This window comes from Cebus imitator, unplaced genomic scaffold (genome assembly GCF_001604975.1).
Source record: "Cebus imitator isolate Cc_AM_T3 unplaced genomic scaffold, Cebus_imitator-1.0 Scaffold16, whole genome shotgun sequence".
Lineage (NCBI taxonomy): Eukaryota > Metazoa > Chordata > Mammalia > Primates > Cebidae > Cebus > Cebus imitator.
The window spans coordinates 2,887,410-2,905,736 of record NW_016107331.1 but is presented as its reverse complement, the minus strand read 5'-3'; the positions used below and the strand labels follow the sequence as shown (position 1 = coordinate 2,905,736).

The following is an 18,327-nucleotide window of genomic DNA, read 5'->3' as shown; positions in this document are numbered from 1 at the left end:
CCATTCACTTTTTTAACAGTGAATTTCCCATTTAAAAAGTAGTATGTCTCTCCCCTGTTGTCTCTGCATTTAACAGAGATAAAGTAATATACGTTCTTCAAAGAAAATATGAAAAATACAGAAAAATTTTAGAAAGAAAAATTATTTTATTTATTTTATTTTTTTTTATTTGAGATGGAGTCTCACTCTGTCACCCAGGCTGGAGTGCAGTGGCATGATCTGGGCTCCCTGCAACCTTTGCCTCCTGGGTTCAAGCAATTCCCCTGCCTGAGCCGCCCAAGTAGCTGGGATTACAGGCATGCACCACCACACCCGACTAATTCTTGTATTTTTAGTAGAGACAGGGTTTCACCATGTTGGCCAGGCTGGTCTTGAACTCCTGACCTCAAGTGATCTGCCCACCTCGGCCTCCCAAATTGCTGAAATTACAGGCATGAGCCACCGTGTCCAGCCAGAAAAATGATTTTAAATCAACACTGATTCTTATTCATTGAAGAATATTATGCGGTGCCTACTATGTGCCAAGCAGTGTGCAACACTCTAAGGTTTAACCAATAACAAATATAAAGAAACAAAGTAACAAAGCATATACAACATTTTATAGTGAAATTTTATACCACATTGCATTGTTAACATATCAAAGCTAAAACATCCAACCTTTCAAAAAAAAAGACAGACCCAATTACCAAAAAGTTATACTGGAAACTTATGAGCATATAAATTATGATATATATCCGTGTGTGTGTGTGTGTGTGTGTGTGTGTGTGTGTGTGTATGTATCCTCTCTATATGCATACAAACACAAACACACACACACACCCCACATATGTATATAACTTACTTTTTATAAAATTTAAAAAACAAATTTTTGTGGACATACTGTTTTAGAGCTTGCAATTTTTTTTCTTAAAACTATATCACAATCGGCCGGGCGCGGTGGCTCAAGCCTGTAATCCCAGCACTGTGGGAGGCCGAGGCGGGTGGATCACGAGGTCAAGAGATCGAGACCATCCTGGTCAACATGGTGAAACCCCGTCTCTACTAAAAATACAAAAAATCAGCTGGGCATGGTGGTACGTGCCTGTAATCCCAGCGACTCAGGAGGCTGGGGCAGGAGAATTGCCTGAACCCGGGAGGCAGAGGTTGCGGTGAGCCGAGATCGCGCCATTGCACTCCCGCCTGGGTAACAAGAGTGAAACTCCGTCTCAAAAAAAAAACAAAAAAAAAACTATATCACAAATATTTTCCATGTAATTATGTATTTTTGACACACTTTAATGTCATATGGTAGTATATCATAAAAATGTATCATAATGTATCTAACTAAATTTTCACTCTTAAGTGTTTGTTTTCAGTCTTATTAGCATTATAACAGTACTGCATTGAACATTACTATGGGTTGTTTGTTCACACCCAAGAGAAATTCCTTTAGATAAATTCCTTAAAGTGAAATTTCTAAATTAGAAGATATACACATTTTTTATTACAGGATATTTCAGACATACACAAATATAAACAGAAAAATATAATAAGCCCCCATATACCTGGACCCATCATTCAACTTTAGTAATTATCAGGTTATAACCAATCTTGCTTCACCTACAAGCTCACTCTCTTCTCCCCTGTGATATTAGTTTGAAGAAATTATCAAAAATTATATTGTTTCAGTGTATATCCCTAAAAGATAAGAACTTTTTAAAATAACAGCACAATTGCATCTAGAAAATATTTTAACGTAAAGTCAGTGTTTAAATCTCCAGTTTTGTCATAAATATCCTAAAGATTTAACAGTTTGTTTATTGCATATTTTTATAAGTTTTACCCATAATACATGAGAATGTAAATCCAACTCTATACTTAACAATTCCTATCTAAGGTCTCTATACATCACTATCACATAAGCTCAACATTTTTATAATTAGGGAAAGATTATATTACATGATATGTATGCAAAACATAATCGTAACTGAAGAGTTACTAAATCTATATCACAGTAAAGTGTTTTAGAATTAATTATACGGAACCAATTACAAATTAAATGCACCATTCTCTTTGTAATATGATCCCTATTTTCTAATGAGACTTTCTGAAGATGACAAATTGGTGACTATGATGTCTACTAGTTGCTATTAATAAATTTATGCATACATGCAATTTATTAATTTTCATCATTATTAAGGTATATAATTTACGTACAGTAAATTGCATTCATGTAAATTATACAATTCTACGAGTTTTGGCACAGGCACATACCCACGACACCAGTGCCACAAAAATACAGAATATTTATATCACCCAAAAAAGTTTCCCCATGCATTTTTGCAGCTAAGAATTGTTCCCTCCATCCTCAACCCCAGGCAACCACAGACTTGCTTCTGTCACTTTAGATTAGTTAGCATTTTCTACAATTGCGTATAAATGGTATCATGCATATTCCTTAGCATCTAGCTTCTTACAGTCTTATTGTAATGACTTTGAAATTCATGTATGTTGTTACATATGTCAGGAATTCATTCTGTTTTAGTGCTAAGAAATATTTTATTGTATAGATATGCCATATTTTATCTGCCTGTCCGTACATTTGTCAGTATTTGGGGTGATTCTGGTATGGAGCTACTACAAATAAAGATTTAAGAACATTAATGTATAGGAGTTTGTGTGAATACATTTTTGTTTCTCTTGAATGAATACCCAGGAATAATGTCCAAGTCACATAATAGAAGTGAGTAACTTTTTTAGAAAACTGCCAATTAATTTTGGCCTTTCTGTTGTTCAACATTCTTGCTAACATTTGGTATCATCAATGTATTTAATTTTAACCATTCCAATGGATGTGGGTTGCTATCTCAGTTTGATTTCAGTATCCATTTCCCTGATGATTAATGATGTTGAGCATCTTTTCTTATGCCTATTGAGCATTCATATAGTTTCTTTTGTGAAGTGTGCTTAAATCTTTTGCTCATTTTAAAAATTAAATTCATTGACCTCCATAAGTGCTCTTTATATGTTACAGGATGCAAGTCCTGTGTCAGAGATACACACTGGAAATATTTTCTTGCATTCTGTCTTCCTTTTTTATTTTCTTAATGGTGGTTTTCAAAGAGCAAAAGTCCTAATTTTCATAAAGTCTAATGTATTCTTTTTCTCTGTTATAACCTATGTTTTTTGTGTCTAAAAGAAATATTTGCCTAACAAGGTCACCAAGATTTTCTCTTGTGTGTCTCTTAGAAGTTTTTAAATTTTAACTTTTACACTTGGGTCTGTGATCCATTTTGAGTCGATTTTTGTGAGCTACAGTATTTGTAATATTTTAGAGCTAAGGATAAAGAAAATGTCCTATTAAGCTCCCAGAAGTAAAAAAAACAAGAATCATGCAAGGATTCAGCCAATGCATCTCTCCCATCCCTTCACAGAAGCTAATGGAGGACATGCTCCCACAACGTAAGGGCAAAAGCTAACAAAGAGAAAGTACAGGCTCTCATAAACAGGGAATCTCACTAGAAGAGTGGTGAAGAGAAACCTAGTAGTAACCAATGTACATCAGACACAGAATCAATCCAGACTGGAGTGAGAGGACGGCAAAAAGAAAGACCTATAGAGAGATGCCTGAATGAAAGGGGAATTTAAGAGACCACTGCATGTTAGAGGAAAGAACATGTGAAAAGAATTAAGACTATGCATGTTTTAAAATTGCAGCTACAAAAAGACCATTTTTAACTCAAAGGAAAAAGAAAGGTTGTCAAAAAAAAAAGGAAACAAATTACAGTCTACTAACTGGCTTGTCTGTGAACAATATACATGGTCATATTGATGCAAGCACTGATGAACTGAAAGTAGTAATGTATCTATATTGGGGGGTTGGGGGATGAAGGAATGAAAGATGAGGACACTGTTGGAGACAGAAACTTTGTCAATAATAGGAATTTTTCATAAAATCTAACATGTATAAATGGAGAAATCATCTATGAATATTATTTGGATATTCTGGCGGTATGGTGAATTGTACAATTGTTACCAAGTCTTTGTTTCCTTCTCCAGATGATTTTGCATCCCTTTAGGCCATATGACTTGCAGTGCCTCCCTGTGGGTGGAGAATTATTCCTGCCCCATTGGGCTTAGCTACTACATGGACAGGAGACAGGGAAACACTGGGTAGAAAATGGGGGTTCCCTGGCTAGGGCCCCACCCTTAAGCCTGGAAACCCACTGCCCTAAATGGGAACAGGCATTCCTGTTTCTGTGCCCAAATGTTGCCTTTTGGCCCGCCATGGCCCCCTATCCTGTACCCATATAAACTCCAAACCCCAGGCTCCACAAGCAGATGAAGAGGTGAACAGAAGAGCAGCAGAATGATGTGACAGAGGAAAGATGAGAAGGAGCACCTAAACATCAAGAAAAGTTTGGCTGGGGACAGTCACAGAGGAGAGGAGATCAGCTGCTGGATAGCCAAACTCCAGGGGAAGATCAACTTCCCACTCCATTCCCCTTCCAGCTCCCCAACCATGCCACTGAGAACCACCTCCACCACTCAATATAACCCCCACGTTCACCATCCTTCAAGCCCTTTTTGGGCTCGAAGCTGGATGCCAAACAAGGATCATTCTTCCTGGATGCCAAATAGGGAGCCGAGTACCAAGAGGGCATTGAGCTGGTTAACACTTAAGCCATCTACAGATGGCAGAGCACTGTAGCACACCCACTGGGGCTTTGAGAGTCACAGGCACCTACCTCTAGATGCTCCCGTGGGGTCAGAGACCAAAAGCACTTGCCCTAGTTCCTGCACCTGCCCGTCTGCATGCTCCCCCTCCTGTAAAAAGTTTGAGCACATATTGCAGTGGCCAAACAGATGAGCCACGCCCCTGTTTCACATCCTGAGATGGGGATTAGGGAACTCTCCAGTTTCAGCTATATGTCTTGATTAGGCCAATAGAATATGAGCAGAAGCAATAGTATGGCAGTTCTGCAGAAGTTGCGGGTGTCTGCATGTGCCTGCCCTCATGGACCAAGTCTAATAGGGAAGCCCTTATTAACCAAATGATACATATTATTCCAAATAAACTTTGAAATGTGTTGTCAAAGAAACATATAGGAAGCAATGAGCACACACAATAGGAAGATTGGAACTAACACAAGTTAGGAATTGTGTTCCTGAGAAAGTGATCATTAAGCTGTGATCTGAAGGATGTGTAGAAAATAACTAGGAGGATGGAGAACATTCCAGGTAGAGGGAACAGCAGGTGGTAAGGGAAAAACGGACCACAAAGCATTCAAGGAACTGAACTACGCCTATTGTGCTCACCATTGTAGACCCAGCACCTAGCATGGGGCCTCGCTACTTAAAAGCACCAATTATTTTTTAAATGTATTCATGCATGAACGAACAAATTAATGAAAATACTCTGAAATCTAAGTGGAAGATGGGAGGACACACAGGATTTTCTTTTTGGATCAACAATAAACCCAACTTAAGGAAGAAATGTGCAAAGCGAGAATAATGACCCCTACTCACTCTATGTTTAGAAACCATGTATTGAGCTTAAAATACAATCATCCTTCCCACAGACAGAATCTTGAATAGCCCCAGGGAGTTGAAAGATATTTTAAACTTCAGATCCATGATTTGGAAAAACACACAAAACAGCAACTGTTGTTTCCTTCATAATGAATTAATGAGCCATATTATTAGATTCGAATGATCATTGACTTATGAGATTTCTAAGATCTAAAGCTTCTGAAGCTAAAATTAAGCACATTATCTTTGTCTTAAAAACAGAACTGGGACTTTCCTAACTCTTGGTGAACATTTTACCAGTGTAATACACAAATCAGTCATTTCTGTGTGACCCAGGTACGAAGTTTTAACCACCTAAGGAATATAAGTTACTTACTATTCAAAAGTGAACCTAAAGGAAATCACCAATTGATTCAGAAACAATGGAAGAAAAAGACTGTTAACGTCTACAGTATGCATAGCTTTTATCAGTTGTTGACTAAGGAGTCTTTAACCCGAGTTTTGCCAGATTCTCCTGCTTGCTGCTGTTTCCTGTGTTCACACAAACTTCCCTGATGCATTTGTTGAGATGGCACACAATGAGTCAGTGGGAGACATGACATACCTTCACTCTTTTCAGGTTTTGAATATTATTGTTTATAGAAAAAAAAAAACTCTAAATGTTCCTTATATGTTATATAAGGAAACCAAAGGGACAACAGAAATAGAAACAGAAATTTTGCTTATTATCATATGTAAGATTTTACATACTATATATCATGCACAATTGCCATCTCTTAACAGTCAAAACAATTTAACACCTTTCCTTTGAAGGACAGGATATATATTTCTGAGGTTTTCCATTTTTTCTTACTCTTTTCTCACATAATAATGGCAGAGGACACTGTAAAATTAACATTTACTTTTAAGTATAAAAGAAATCTGAATACTGATTTAAGGAGTCATTTTCTCATAGATAAATACTTTGATACATACTACAAAAGTTTACTGGATGTTTTAAACAAATAACCCTTGTCTCTTATAATAAAGCTTATATTTTTACCGGAAGCATAAACTGTGGTCAATATTTTTGTAGCTACCTGTATGATCTAGCTATCCATTTTGAATGACAAACAAATGTAGATATGAAACAACATAAAGAAATTACAGAGCAACCTAATTTCATACTTGCACTGAACTTCACAAATGCATTGCTTTAAAAGATATGCAGTTACTCACCTTACATTCTTCCTGGCAAATATATGCTCCAAAGCTAGTGAAAATCCTATACATAAAAAAATCAGTGAAACACTAAACAAGATTTTTTTGCCCATCAAGAGAAGAATCAGTTTCTCCAAAGCAAGCACATCTGTTAATTCATAAATGCAAACAGAGCAGAGGCAGTACTTTTCATGCCATGTGACTGACAGCATATTTAACCAATAACAGGGCAGCTTTCTCAGAATGTATTCCATGGGGAGAGGAGGAAGAAAGGGGTCTAATTATGCTTAGAGTGAAACCAGTATTTAGGTTTTTAATTATTCATCTCATGGAAAGATTATTAAGGAGCCAATTTTTAAAGAAAATATATTTGCCACTTAAGCTTATTTTAGAAATGTGAATTGTTTTGATACTGTCATATAATTCTTATTAGGACTCTCTATTTTATATACTTCATACTACATATATGTCATACTATTATATATTTCATACTACACTTCAGGAAGCTATTAATTTCTCCCCAAAATCTATGAAGTATATATTTTCACATGTATTTTTCAGGTGAATAAATAAAAATCTCGGGAACTTCCCTAAATTTACGTACAGGTCCTAGTTCACAGTTTCCTGTTGAATTCATGAGCCTCCATTTGCCAAGTGGTGTGGACAGCACTGGTGAGGAATGCCGGCTTTGGAGTCAGAAGCTGAAGTGCCTGTCCAGCTCCAGCCCTTACCAGTGAGCAAGCTGACACCAGGCAGGTTATTTTCCCTCCTGAGCCTTGTGTCCTTATGTGCAGAGTGGGGACAGAGGTGCTTAATTGTTGTGAAGATTAAATGGGATCATGGATGAAAGGTTCTTTTTTTTTTTTTTGAAACAGAGTCTCACTCTGTCAGGCTGGAATGCAGAGGCGCGATCTCAGCTCACTGCAACCTCGGCCTCCTCTTGTTCAAGGCAATTCTCCTGCCTCAACCTCCAGAGTAGCTGGGACTACAGGCATGCATCACCACACCCAGCTGATTTTCGTATTTTTAGTAGAGGTGGGGCTTCACCATCTTGGCCAGGCTGGTCTCAAACTCCTGACCTCAGGTGATCTGCCAGGCCTCCCAGAGTACTTGGATTACAGGCTTGAGCCACTGTGCCTGCAATGAAAGGCTCTTCTTAACTCAATGCTTACCTGAATAGAGTGCCTATTGTTATTCCTTCCCTGCTGGCCTCGCCTTTCACCTTACTCCCCTAAAAAGCCTGAAAAACAAAACAAAATGACAAAATTCCTGAGTTGTTTTACATTTTTTAAAAATACAATTAAAATGCCACAATAAAGAAAATCCTCCAAAATCAGAAGTGTCAAGTGTTATTTGGAGCACTTAGGAACCTTGATGGCTTAAAGACAAAGTACCTATGGCAGAAAAGGGCTATTTGTAAGTGAAATTTCAAAGAGATGATGGACTATCTGAAAGCTGGAGTCTTGGTGCTGAGGAGACATTCCTATTCCTCTCACACACCACTGTCTTCCAACATAGTTCAGGGGAGCCCAACAGAAAATAAAAAGAGAAAGCTGCCCTGTTATTGGTTAAATAAAGCAGAATGACTAGGGGAAGTGGGAGAATTGCAGAAATAAGGAAGAAAATTGCTAACAAAAAATATAAAATAAAAAGGGTCGCTGCCCTTAAATGTGGCCTTTCTCTGCCCCATCTAATTCCTACTGCCTCCTCATACTGCCTTTTCTTCTCTGCGTTCTTTCATTTCACCCAGCTTCTACTCTTCACCTCTCCTTTTCTCTTTCTGTTTTTTTCCTGATTCTGTGGAATTTCAAGGAACAAGCAGGTCTGGACAAGAGAAGTTTTTTAGTCTTAGGTAATGTTGACAGATGAACTATAGGATAACCTGTTAAACTTGAATGTCAGAAAAACAACAAATAATTGTAATATAAGTATGTTCCATGCAATATCTGGGACATACTATATTTAAAACATTGTTTATTTAAAAACTAAGTTTAACTGGTCATCTTATATTTTTAGTTTGCTGAACCAGTCAATTCTAGTCTTCGGGTAGCTAAGCTACTCAAACTGGGCATACAAATCACATGAGATTCTGTTAAAATGCTAATGTTGACCCAGTAAATCTGGGGTGGGGTGTAGGATACCACATTCCTAACCAGCTCCCAGATGATGATGATGGTGATGGTGCTCGCCCGAGAAGCACCCTTCCAGTAGCAAGAATCTAGAACAGCATTGTTCAATAGAAATAGAATGAGAGCTGCATATATCGTTTAAAATTTTCTAGTAGTCACATTAAAAGGAAGTAAAAATAAGAGGTGAAACTAATTTTAACAGTATTTTGATTTAACCTATCTAAAATACTATCATTCCAAACATACTCAATTTTTAGAATTATTAGTGAAACATTTGACATTCCTTTTCTTCCCTAAATCTGAACTCTATTGTATAATTTTTAAAATTTATTTATTTCTATATTTTGTAGGGGGGGGGGTCACAATATGTTACCCAGGCTGGTCTCGAACTCCTGGGCTCAAGCAGTCCTCTTGCTTCAGCCTCTACAAGTGCTTGGATTACAGGGTGTGAGCCACCATACTACTTACATCTCAATTCAAACAAGCCAAATTTCAAGCATTCAGTGGACACTTGTGGCTACTGCCCACTGTATCGGACACTGCAGATACAGAACATCTGCAGGTGCCAGAGCAGGGCCTGGTATTATCCTATGGGAGCAGTGGCAGTGGCTACTCCTCGAGTCCCTGGTCAGGAGAAAGCGAGAGCCCAAGCCAGTGATGATCCTGCATTGTGACGATAATGGTTCTGTGAACCAAGCACATTTCCATGAAAGAGTCTTATGTGATAATCTCTAAGGGACTAACACTCTCCTTTCTCAGAAAAGAGTGACATTTCAGACACACAATATTTTAAATTTTAAATCAAGTATCATTGTAATATATTTTACGTCCTGAGGATCCTAAAATTTTAACATAGTATTCTTTGTTGTTGAAATATTCTCCCACTTGGTTAAGAACATTCAAGCCATAATAATTAGTAGCTAGAAGGTTTCACACATATATTTTAAACTAGAAGTCACACTTAAGATGTGACTATCTGAGAATAGCTCATCTTGTGACTTTGGAGGAGAAAAACAGTGATAAGAAATGCTAATTATACATCTTAGGGGCTGCAAAGCACTAGGATGTCACCTGCCTGGCATTGTACCTTCCTGCTCAGACTGCTGAGGAGCCTCTGTGAAGAACTATGAAGGGTCTGAGATTTTACTCATTTAGAAGCTAACTAGTTAGCCTGCCAGTTTTATGGATACTGACAGAAGACACAGACTCCTGAGTCAGAGAAAATGACTATTACTCACCACATAGCAAGTGGCACAAGCATCAATATATGCTTGGTCATTTCCCCTTGGCCATGGAGTAATGTAGGTAGGTCCAGAAGCATGCTTCATTTCAGGAGAGACACCCTGCACTTAAGGAGCCCCAGATTTTTAGAGAGTACTAAACCTATCTGCCCTTTGCTCTGAGGGGAAATACTATCCCTGCTTTTCAATACTATAAGCAAGCCTGTCCTTTGTTATAAAGGGAACATGATTTCTACCTTTCAAGTGTTCTCCCTATACAAACATCCAAGAAAAGGTATTTCAGAGCAAAGAGCAGTTAGGGACTAGCTCACAATACATGCAGAAAATGCAGAGGCTAATGGAAAATTTCTCCTCTACAGTCTCCACGGGAGAACAGGAAGCTGTACATCCAAGCTGCCTTCTTTACAACTGGAAACAACTTGCGTTTGCTTTATTTTTTGGTTTACTACATATAACTAAATGAAATGTTACCTGAATATTTGAATATCAAAAATCTATCTTCCCATAATCATATGTGACCATATAGAATTGTGTTCCCATGGGAACAAAAATGGATCTAACTTAAGAATTCTAATATTTACCTTAAGAAGTACAAGTCTCGATTCATTTAATGCTTTCAGACCAAAAGTTGCATTCATGTTTAAATCAATTATGTTGGTCTTTGCATCATGATTCAAAATCCAAATCCATGTACCTCCTACAAAGCCCAGCATGGCCTGGCCCCTGCTGCTCTCTCTCGCCTCATTTAATACCCGCTCTTCCTCCTGAACATGTTCCAGGCACACTGGCTCGCACTCAGCTTCTCAGCACCCTCAACATGCCAAGCTCCACTGCACCCCAGTGACCTTGCACATACTGCTCTCTCTGTGAGCCTCACCTCACACCTCTCTAGCTCTCCCTGTATTCTATTCACTTTCATCATAGCATATATCACAATTTGCACTGAGATATTTATTTTCTTGTGTACTTATTGATGCTGTTTGTTCATGACAAGGCACACTCCATCAGGGCAGATACCATGTCTATTTGACTGATATAAACGTGGAGCCCAAGATGGTGCTCAGTTAAATACACAGAATGAATGAATGATCCTATCAAAAAATGCCATACAATTAATTCCCACTTTGTGCCATATGGTTATGACTCCCAGGGCCTGAGTCTTCAGGTAACTATAACAGGAAAACCAATTAATTCAAGTTTGCATAGAATTCTGCCCCTTGAAAATGGAAACAAACAAAATCCAGGTTACATCAGTTCACTAGCATCCCCCATTTCCCAAGGAGCAGGAAGTACCATATAACCCTTTATCAAGCTCAGAGCAAAACTGCTGCCATGATTTCTACCAATTTTCATCACATCAATTTCTACATTAATTAGAATCAGGATGGTACATCAAATATTTAAATGTTCATGTTTCTCACTTTAGGTTTCCCTTTGACTTCTTAGAATACAGAACATGTGCCAGATTAATGGCACTTGTTTGTGTTCTGGGTTGCTCAAGCTAAACTAAGACAGGAGGCCTGCACTTGAAACAAATTTGTGTGTTTGACAAATACTGATTGTCACTGTGCTAGATTCTTTACCAGGAATCCAAAGTCAAAAATACAGTTCTTGCCCCCAAAATGCTCCCAGCCCAGTAACTTGTAACCACCTTTGGGATATTCACCCAGCAAACCAGTGACCTTGCTTCAGGTCAGCCCCACCTCTACCCCAGGCAATGGCTGATTAAATGAAGGAGACAGAGTGACAGATATATAATAGACAAGACACTCTGAAATGAGTTTCTTTACTTGAAGTGCAAAGAGACTTTATCAAAAGGATTTGCTAAATGACACATTTAGTGTGGTAATCAAGGCACAAACTAGGAAGAGACTTGAGCCTCACAGACCTAGGTCCCAGGGAAGGAAAAGGCCTCCATTACCCTCAAAAAATGCTCTCACCAGGCACCTACGGGGTCCACCTTGACAGTCTGATCTCCACTAAGATCAAACTCAGGTTGAGAGTATGTGCCATGTGATGCTGCCCTATCCTTGAAGCCACATCTATAACAAGGGCAAAATGAATTCTCTGGAGATAAATTAACCAGCACACTTAGTTTCCTTCTTTCTTTCTTTCTTTTTTCTTTTCTTTCTTTTCTTCCTTTCCTTCCATTCTTCCTTTCTTTCTTCTCTTTCTTTCTCTCTCTCTCTCTCTTTCCTTCTCTCTCTCTCTCTCTCTTTCTCTCTTTCTCTCTTTCTTTCTTTTGAGACCAAGTCTCACTCTGTTGCTCAGGCTGGTATGCAATGGTGTAATCTTAGCTCACTGCAACCTCCAGCTCCACGGTTCCAGCGATTCTTGTGCCTCGGCCTCCTGAGTAGTTTGGGACTACAAGCGTGAGCCACCAAGCCTCAATACTTTTTGTAATTTTAGTAGAGATGTGGTTTCACCATATTGTCCAGGCTGGTCTCAAACTCCTGACCCCAGGTGATCCGTCTGCCTCAGCCTCCTAAAGTGCTGGGATTACAGGTGTGAGCCACTGTGTCTGGCCATGCATACTTTTTTTTTAAAATTTTTTAATAAAAAGATGGGGTTTCATCATGTTGGTCAGGCTGGTCTTGAACTCCCAACCTCAGGTGATCCACCCTCCTGGGCCTCCAAAGTGTTTGGATTACAGGCGTGAGCCACCATGCCCGGCCAACATACTTATTTTCGAAGGGAGCATTAAATACAACTACTTGGTAACAACTGCAAGTTATTATTTTCTAAATATAAATATGTTTGTGAATTATAAATTAAAACCCATCTAAGTAAATTTAAAAATCCACGCGTACATGGGCACACTGTTCCCTAGTATGGCGGATTGGCTATATCTATGAACTGGCTACAGGGTCATTCATTTCGTCTATCCTCATAATTAGTAATGACTGCTAGAACCAACAAGATCAAGAAGCAATTTTTTAAATCAAAAGAAAAATTACTTCTGTTCTTTTATGTAGCTATATAAACCCAGAACCCCCTCTCTTCTTCTTTTCTTTCTCTATTTCCTTCCTTTTCTTTCTTGTCTTTTTTTCCCAAGTCAAAGGAAAAAATTGATTTATATTAAAATCCTTTAAGCAATAAAGTCTTAATAATATAAAATGTCCAACATTTTGCACGCTTATTTTGGTAGGAATTTATATATACATATATATATATAATAATCATTTATATATTATTATATTTGAATAATCTTGAAATAATCCTGATGACGGCCGGGCACAGTGGCTCACGCCTGTAATCCCAGCACTTTGGGAGGCCAAGGTGGGCGGATCACGAGATCAGGAGATCGAGACCATCCTGGTTAACATGGTGAAACTCTGTCTCTACTAAAAGTACAAAAAAATCAGCCAGAGCGTGGTGGCATGCACCCGTAGTCTCAGCTACTCAGGAGGCTGAGTCAGGAAAATCGCTTGAACCCAGGAGGTGGAAGTTGCAGTGAGCTTAGACTGACCCACTGTACTCCAGCTTGGGCTACAGAGTGAGACTCTGTCTCCAGAAAAGAAAAAAGAAGAAGAAATAATCCTGATGACTTCATTTTACTGTGGAATGCAAGGGCTTAAAGAGCCGCCTTTGCCATTCTCCATCACCAATGATCAACTGTTTCGCCACTGAACTGACAGACAACACATATCTGGTCCAACTACCCAGTTCTGAAATCTCTCCAGGGAAGATTCTAACACATTTCTCACATTGCAGTGAGAAAAATTATCTTTCTTTTCTTAGAACTCAAAGGTCCCTACTGAAATAGAAGCTTATTTCCCTTTGCTTGGTTCTCAGCCAAGCTCAAGGACACCTGGAGAATAACTTTTAATATGCATCTTAAAATTATAGCTCCCTTCCAGGAATTTTACAATGAGCATCAAAGAACAGCTTTGTCAACTCCCCCTAGATCCCACACAGAGGTTTAATTATAATGACAGGATTTTAAACAACAGCTCTGAATATTAGTAAGATCATATGGCAACACAGACTATTTCTTTAGGTCTGCACTGGAATCAATGTGAGAAGAAATAATTACTGCACCAAGCAGTAGCTAGAGTGAGAGAATAAGAAATTCCATTCATTTTGGATAATCAAAAAAATTGTGTTTAAAAATTTAATCAGGAAAATTAAGCACTCAACATTCATCAAGAGTAGTTACACAGAGCACGTAATCATCAGTCTTACCCTCACTGCTTCTTCATGCTCACTTAAAGCTGTTATTTTAACTTGTCACATTTCCATAGCAACTGCTGCCTCCATTTTTATAACTAAAGTACTAAGAACCATTTCCAACCACCCTAAATGTTCCAGTATTAATCGTCAACATTGTTAAAACCTTTGGCTCTTCTACCAAAATTGCTAGCTCTGCCCAGGGTGGTATCAAGAATCATGATCACTCTTGACCTAAATCTTCTCATCAACTAATCTAATGTATGAAGACCTACCTTTCTTCTTAATTGAAGAAAGTGGGGTTTCTGAGAGAAATCAAATCGAAATGCATTTCTACCCCAACTGAATGTTAAACCAAATAAAAAGAAATAGCAAAAAGGGTAAGACAAGCAGAGGCCCAAATGCCACCTGTATTGGCGTGCAAGGCCAGGACAGAGAATGGAGGAAAGCTTAGTGTAGGAGCAAAATGGATTGTAACTGAGCCCTCCCATCAGAAGAGAGACACAGCAGCCTATCCTAGCAGCACTGGGCTCTTGGTGGGAAAAAAAGGTCTGCCTAGGAGAAAATGGGGGAAATGCATGCTCTGTGGTTGGGTCTCACCAAGGAAAAGCTGAACATGCCCAGACTACTCTTTCTAAATGTGCTGCAGATGTCACACATCCTCACCTGGCATGGAATGAGTAAAGTGACATAGAAACCAGTTTATTAATTAAACTCCTTCTACTTGGAAGATAACAGAAAAGAGGGAAAATTGTTCTCCTTTCTGTTCCCACTTCTCTCACATTGCAAGAGCTACCAAATAAGATTCTTTTGTGACGGCATCTCTTGGTTTTCATATACTCTATAGAAACCCCAAAACAGCAGGTTGCAACTTACAATAAACATACTTTTAACAACTCTCTAGTTTTCCTGGTGTTTGTCTATTCTGTTTCCATCTATTTTGTGCCTTATTTACTTCACATTCGTTAAATTTTTTTCTAAACTTAAAATAAAAATTCTACCTTATTACTAATCTAAAAACCAACAAAGAAGTTAAGCAAGTTAACTTATTTAAGTCTCCATTTTCTCTGTGTAAAATGGGGCTAATAGCACCTACCACATAGGGATTGTTTTGAGGATTAAAAGATATTAGGCATATGGAATGCTTACTAGTCCAATGTCTGGCACCAAAACAACACTCAATACATATGAGAAAAGGTGATGGTGGTGATGGTAATAGTAAGGATGTCCGCTCTTTAGCTCTTTTGTTCATGACCTAACTCCAAAATATATCCCGAAGAGTATGACATCTCTCTACCTCCAAAGTTATTGCCTACTCCCTCTCACCTGGACTACTGTGGCAGCCCCCTCCTTGAATGACCTGAGGCCTTGCCCCTGTGTCCTGTTCTTTTATAGCAGGCACAGCGAGCATTTTAAAATGTAGATTTGATCTTGTCACTCTCTTAGTTTAGCCCCCCCAGTATTGGGGTTTTATTCTGACTGTTTCTCATTACAGTCAGAATAAAACCCCAATCTCTTATCCCAGCCTACCATTTGGACACACGCTGGCCCTGCCCACTTCTCTGACTTCACCTTTCCCTACTTTCCTGCCAGCTCACCAGCCTGCAGCCCTGGGGCCTTCTTTCTTTTCCTCTAACTCTTGGGGGGCTCTTTTAGGGATACTTAGAGTCCAATATCAAAGGATAGACCCTTCCCCATTCCGGCTCCAAATTAAGTAATAAGTTCTTCATCACAAAGTGAAAGATTCAAAATTTAAAGCACCAAGAAACAAAAGTTAAATCCCTTTTTTTTCTTTTCTGAGAAACAGTAATCATAATCCTTGGCTCATAACACACTGACCATTGGTTCATGTCTTATTTGTGGGACTTTTAAAATGTATAAAAATGTAATAGGCCGGCTGTGGTGGCTCACAACTATAATCCCAGCACTTTGGGAGGCCAAGGTAGGCAGATCACAAGGTCAGGAGATCCAGACCATCCTGGCTAACACGGTGAAACCCTGTCTCTACTAAAAACACAAAAAATTAGCCGGGCGTGGTGGCAGGCATCTGTAGTCCCAGCTACTTGGGAGGCTGAGGCAGGGGAATCGTTTGAACCCAGGAGACAGAGGTTGCAGTGAGATGAGTTCATGCCACTGCACTCCAGCCTGGCATTGCAGAGCAAGACTCCATCTTTTAAAAAAGCATTAATTAAGCTCATTACTGAAAGCAAGCCATAATCCAACATCTAAATATAATCCAACATCCGAATATGATCCTCACCTCCCTCCACTAATGTCACTATCATCCTGAATACAGGATGCAGAAGACCTGAATAGCACTATCAACCACCTTGGGCTAGTTAACATTTATAGAATGTTTCACCCAACATCAGCAGATTATACTTTCTTTTCAAATGTGCATAGAAAATTCACATATATTTGGAAATCCCCAAATATTTGAAAATAAGTAATTACTTCTAAATCTATGATTCAAAAAGGAAGTCAAAAGAGAAATTAATAAACATTTGGAATTGAATAAAAACTAACATAACATACCAAAACCTGAGACATGCAACTCAAGCAGTGCTAAGAGGGATATGTAGAGCATTAAATATATTAGAAAAGACTGAAGGTTTCAAATCAATGACTGGAGTCAATTCTATGATGTTATGTTACCTCAGCATCAATTCTGAATATAAGTTGAACTTTCTTATGCCAGAGCAGGGCTTACTCGCACTTGACACAGTTTACATTTCTCTACCTCTTTCCAGTTCCTCAGTGTGGTTGCTCCAGGTAGCCCCCTGATAATCACCTCTGGTTGACCAGCTCCCTATGGGGAAGCTAGATACAACCCCCTTGACGCGCCCCACTGACCCCCACACCCCACAGGGACCACACAGAAATGTCACAGTGACCATCTTTCAGTCACAGCATGGCCACACAGAACATATGCCTGCTTGCTTTAAACCCACCAATAAAAACTCCCCATGGGAAACCTGCTTGGATAATACTTTGGACCCCAATAAAGGCTTTAATCCCACAAGTTGTCTGTCTCTGTCTCTCTCTTGCTCCCCACCCACTGGTTGAGCATGTGTGTCCCAAACAGCCCTGCAAGGTGTGCTGCCCTCTTCTTTCTGAGCTCTGTAATCAAAAAGCTTCTGTTATTTGATGTGTTTTGCTGTGCTGCCTCTTCTGTGTTTCATCTGCTGACACACCCAGACTTCTTTCCTGGTTAGGGCTCTCCTAGAGAAAGGCTGTCTTAGTAGAAATAAACTAGACACAGGTCAACAAAGAACCATAAAGGTGTCTGTCAGTAAAACAAGTTTACTGTGAAAGGGACACCTGGTCATGGGTCAGACACTTAGGCATCAGGCCATCCATCCCTCAGGATAAAGAGATGTCCCATGAAATGTATGTTGCAAGCATCCATAACAATCAGGGAAACCCATCACAGCAAGGATGCATTTTATAGCCACTCTCCAGAGAGGCAAAAAAAAGAATTAAAAAAAAAAAAATTACCTAAGCTGTATTTCCATCAAAAAAAAAAAAAAAAAAAGAAGACTGCTGTGTAGCCATTTTAGATCTCACCAAAAAAAAAAAAAAAAAAAGAGAAGAAATTTAAATCCAAAACAAACAGAAGAAAGTAAATAATAAAGAGCAGAAATCAATGGCATTGAAAACAAACAAAAACCTAATAGATTGCTTGACAGTTTATGCTGCAAAAAGTAAAGAAAAAAGTAAAATAAATAAATAACAAAATTATTGAAACAAAAAGCTGGTCCTCTGAACAGATCAATAAGATTGTTAGACTTCTAGCTGACTATGATGGTTAATTCTATGTATCAACTTGCCTGGCCCTAGGCGGGCCCAGATTCAACATTATTTCTGGGTGTATCTGTGAAGATGTTTCTGGATAAGAATGGTGTTTGAGTCAGGGGACTCAGTAGATTGCCCTCTCCAGTGTAGGCACCAATCAGTTCATTGAGGGCTTGAAATAGAAAAGGCAGAGGAAGAAGGAATCTGCCCCTTATTCCTCCCTGACATCATCTCTTCTTCTCTGGCCCTTGGACTGAGATCTACACGGTTAGCAGCCCCAG

The 18,327-nt window shown here is 38.9% G+C and overlaps 1 protein-coding gene across 7 annotated transcripts in view; it reads right to left on the bottom strand.

Annotated features, from left to right (window-relative positions):
* The window catches only part of ATP6AP1L (ATPase H+ transporting accessory protein 1 like), a 40,178-nt gene that overhangs the window by 16,113 nt on the left and 5,738 nt on the right, over positions 1-18,327 (bottom strand). For 2 of the 7 annotated variants that reach the window (XM_037731194.1, XM_037731192.1), the window contains exon 2: positions 6,730-6,775. The exons of 2 other annotated variants lie outside the window; for them this stretch is intronic. In XM_037731194.1, the coding sequence (XP_037587122.1) occupies positions 6,730-6,775 (46 nt within the window). Of the gene's footprint in view, positions 1-6,729; positions 6,981-18,327 lie in introns of those variants that run through there. 3 more of the 7 variants (XM_037731189.1, XM_037731198.1, XM_037731195.1) reach the window with 2 other exon arrangements.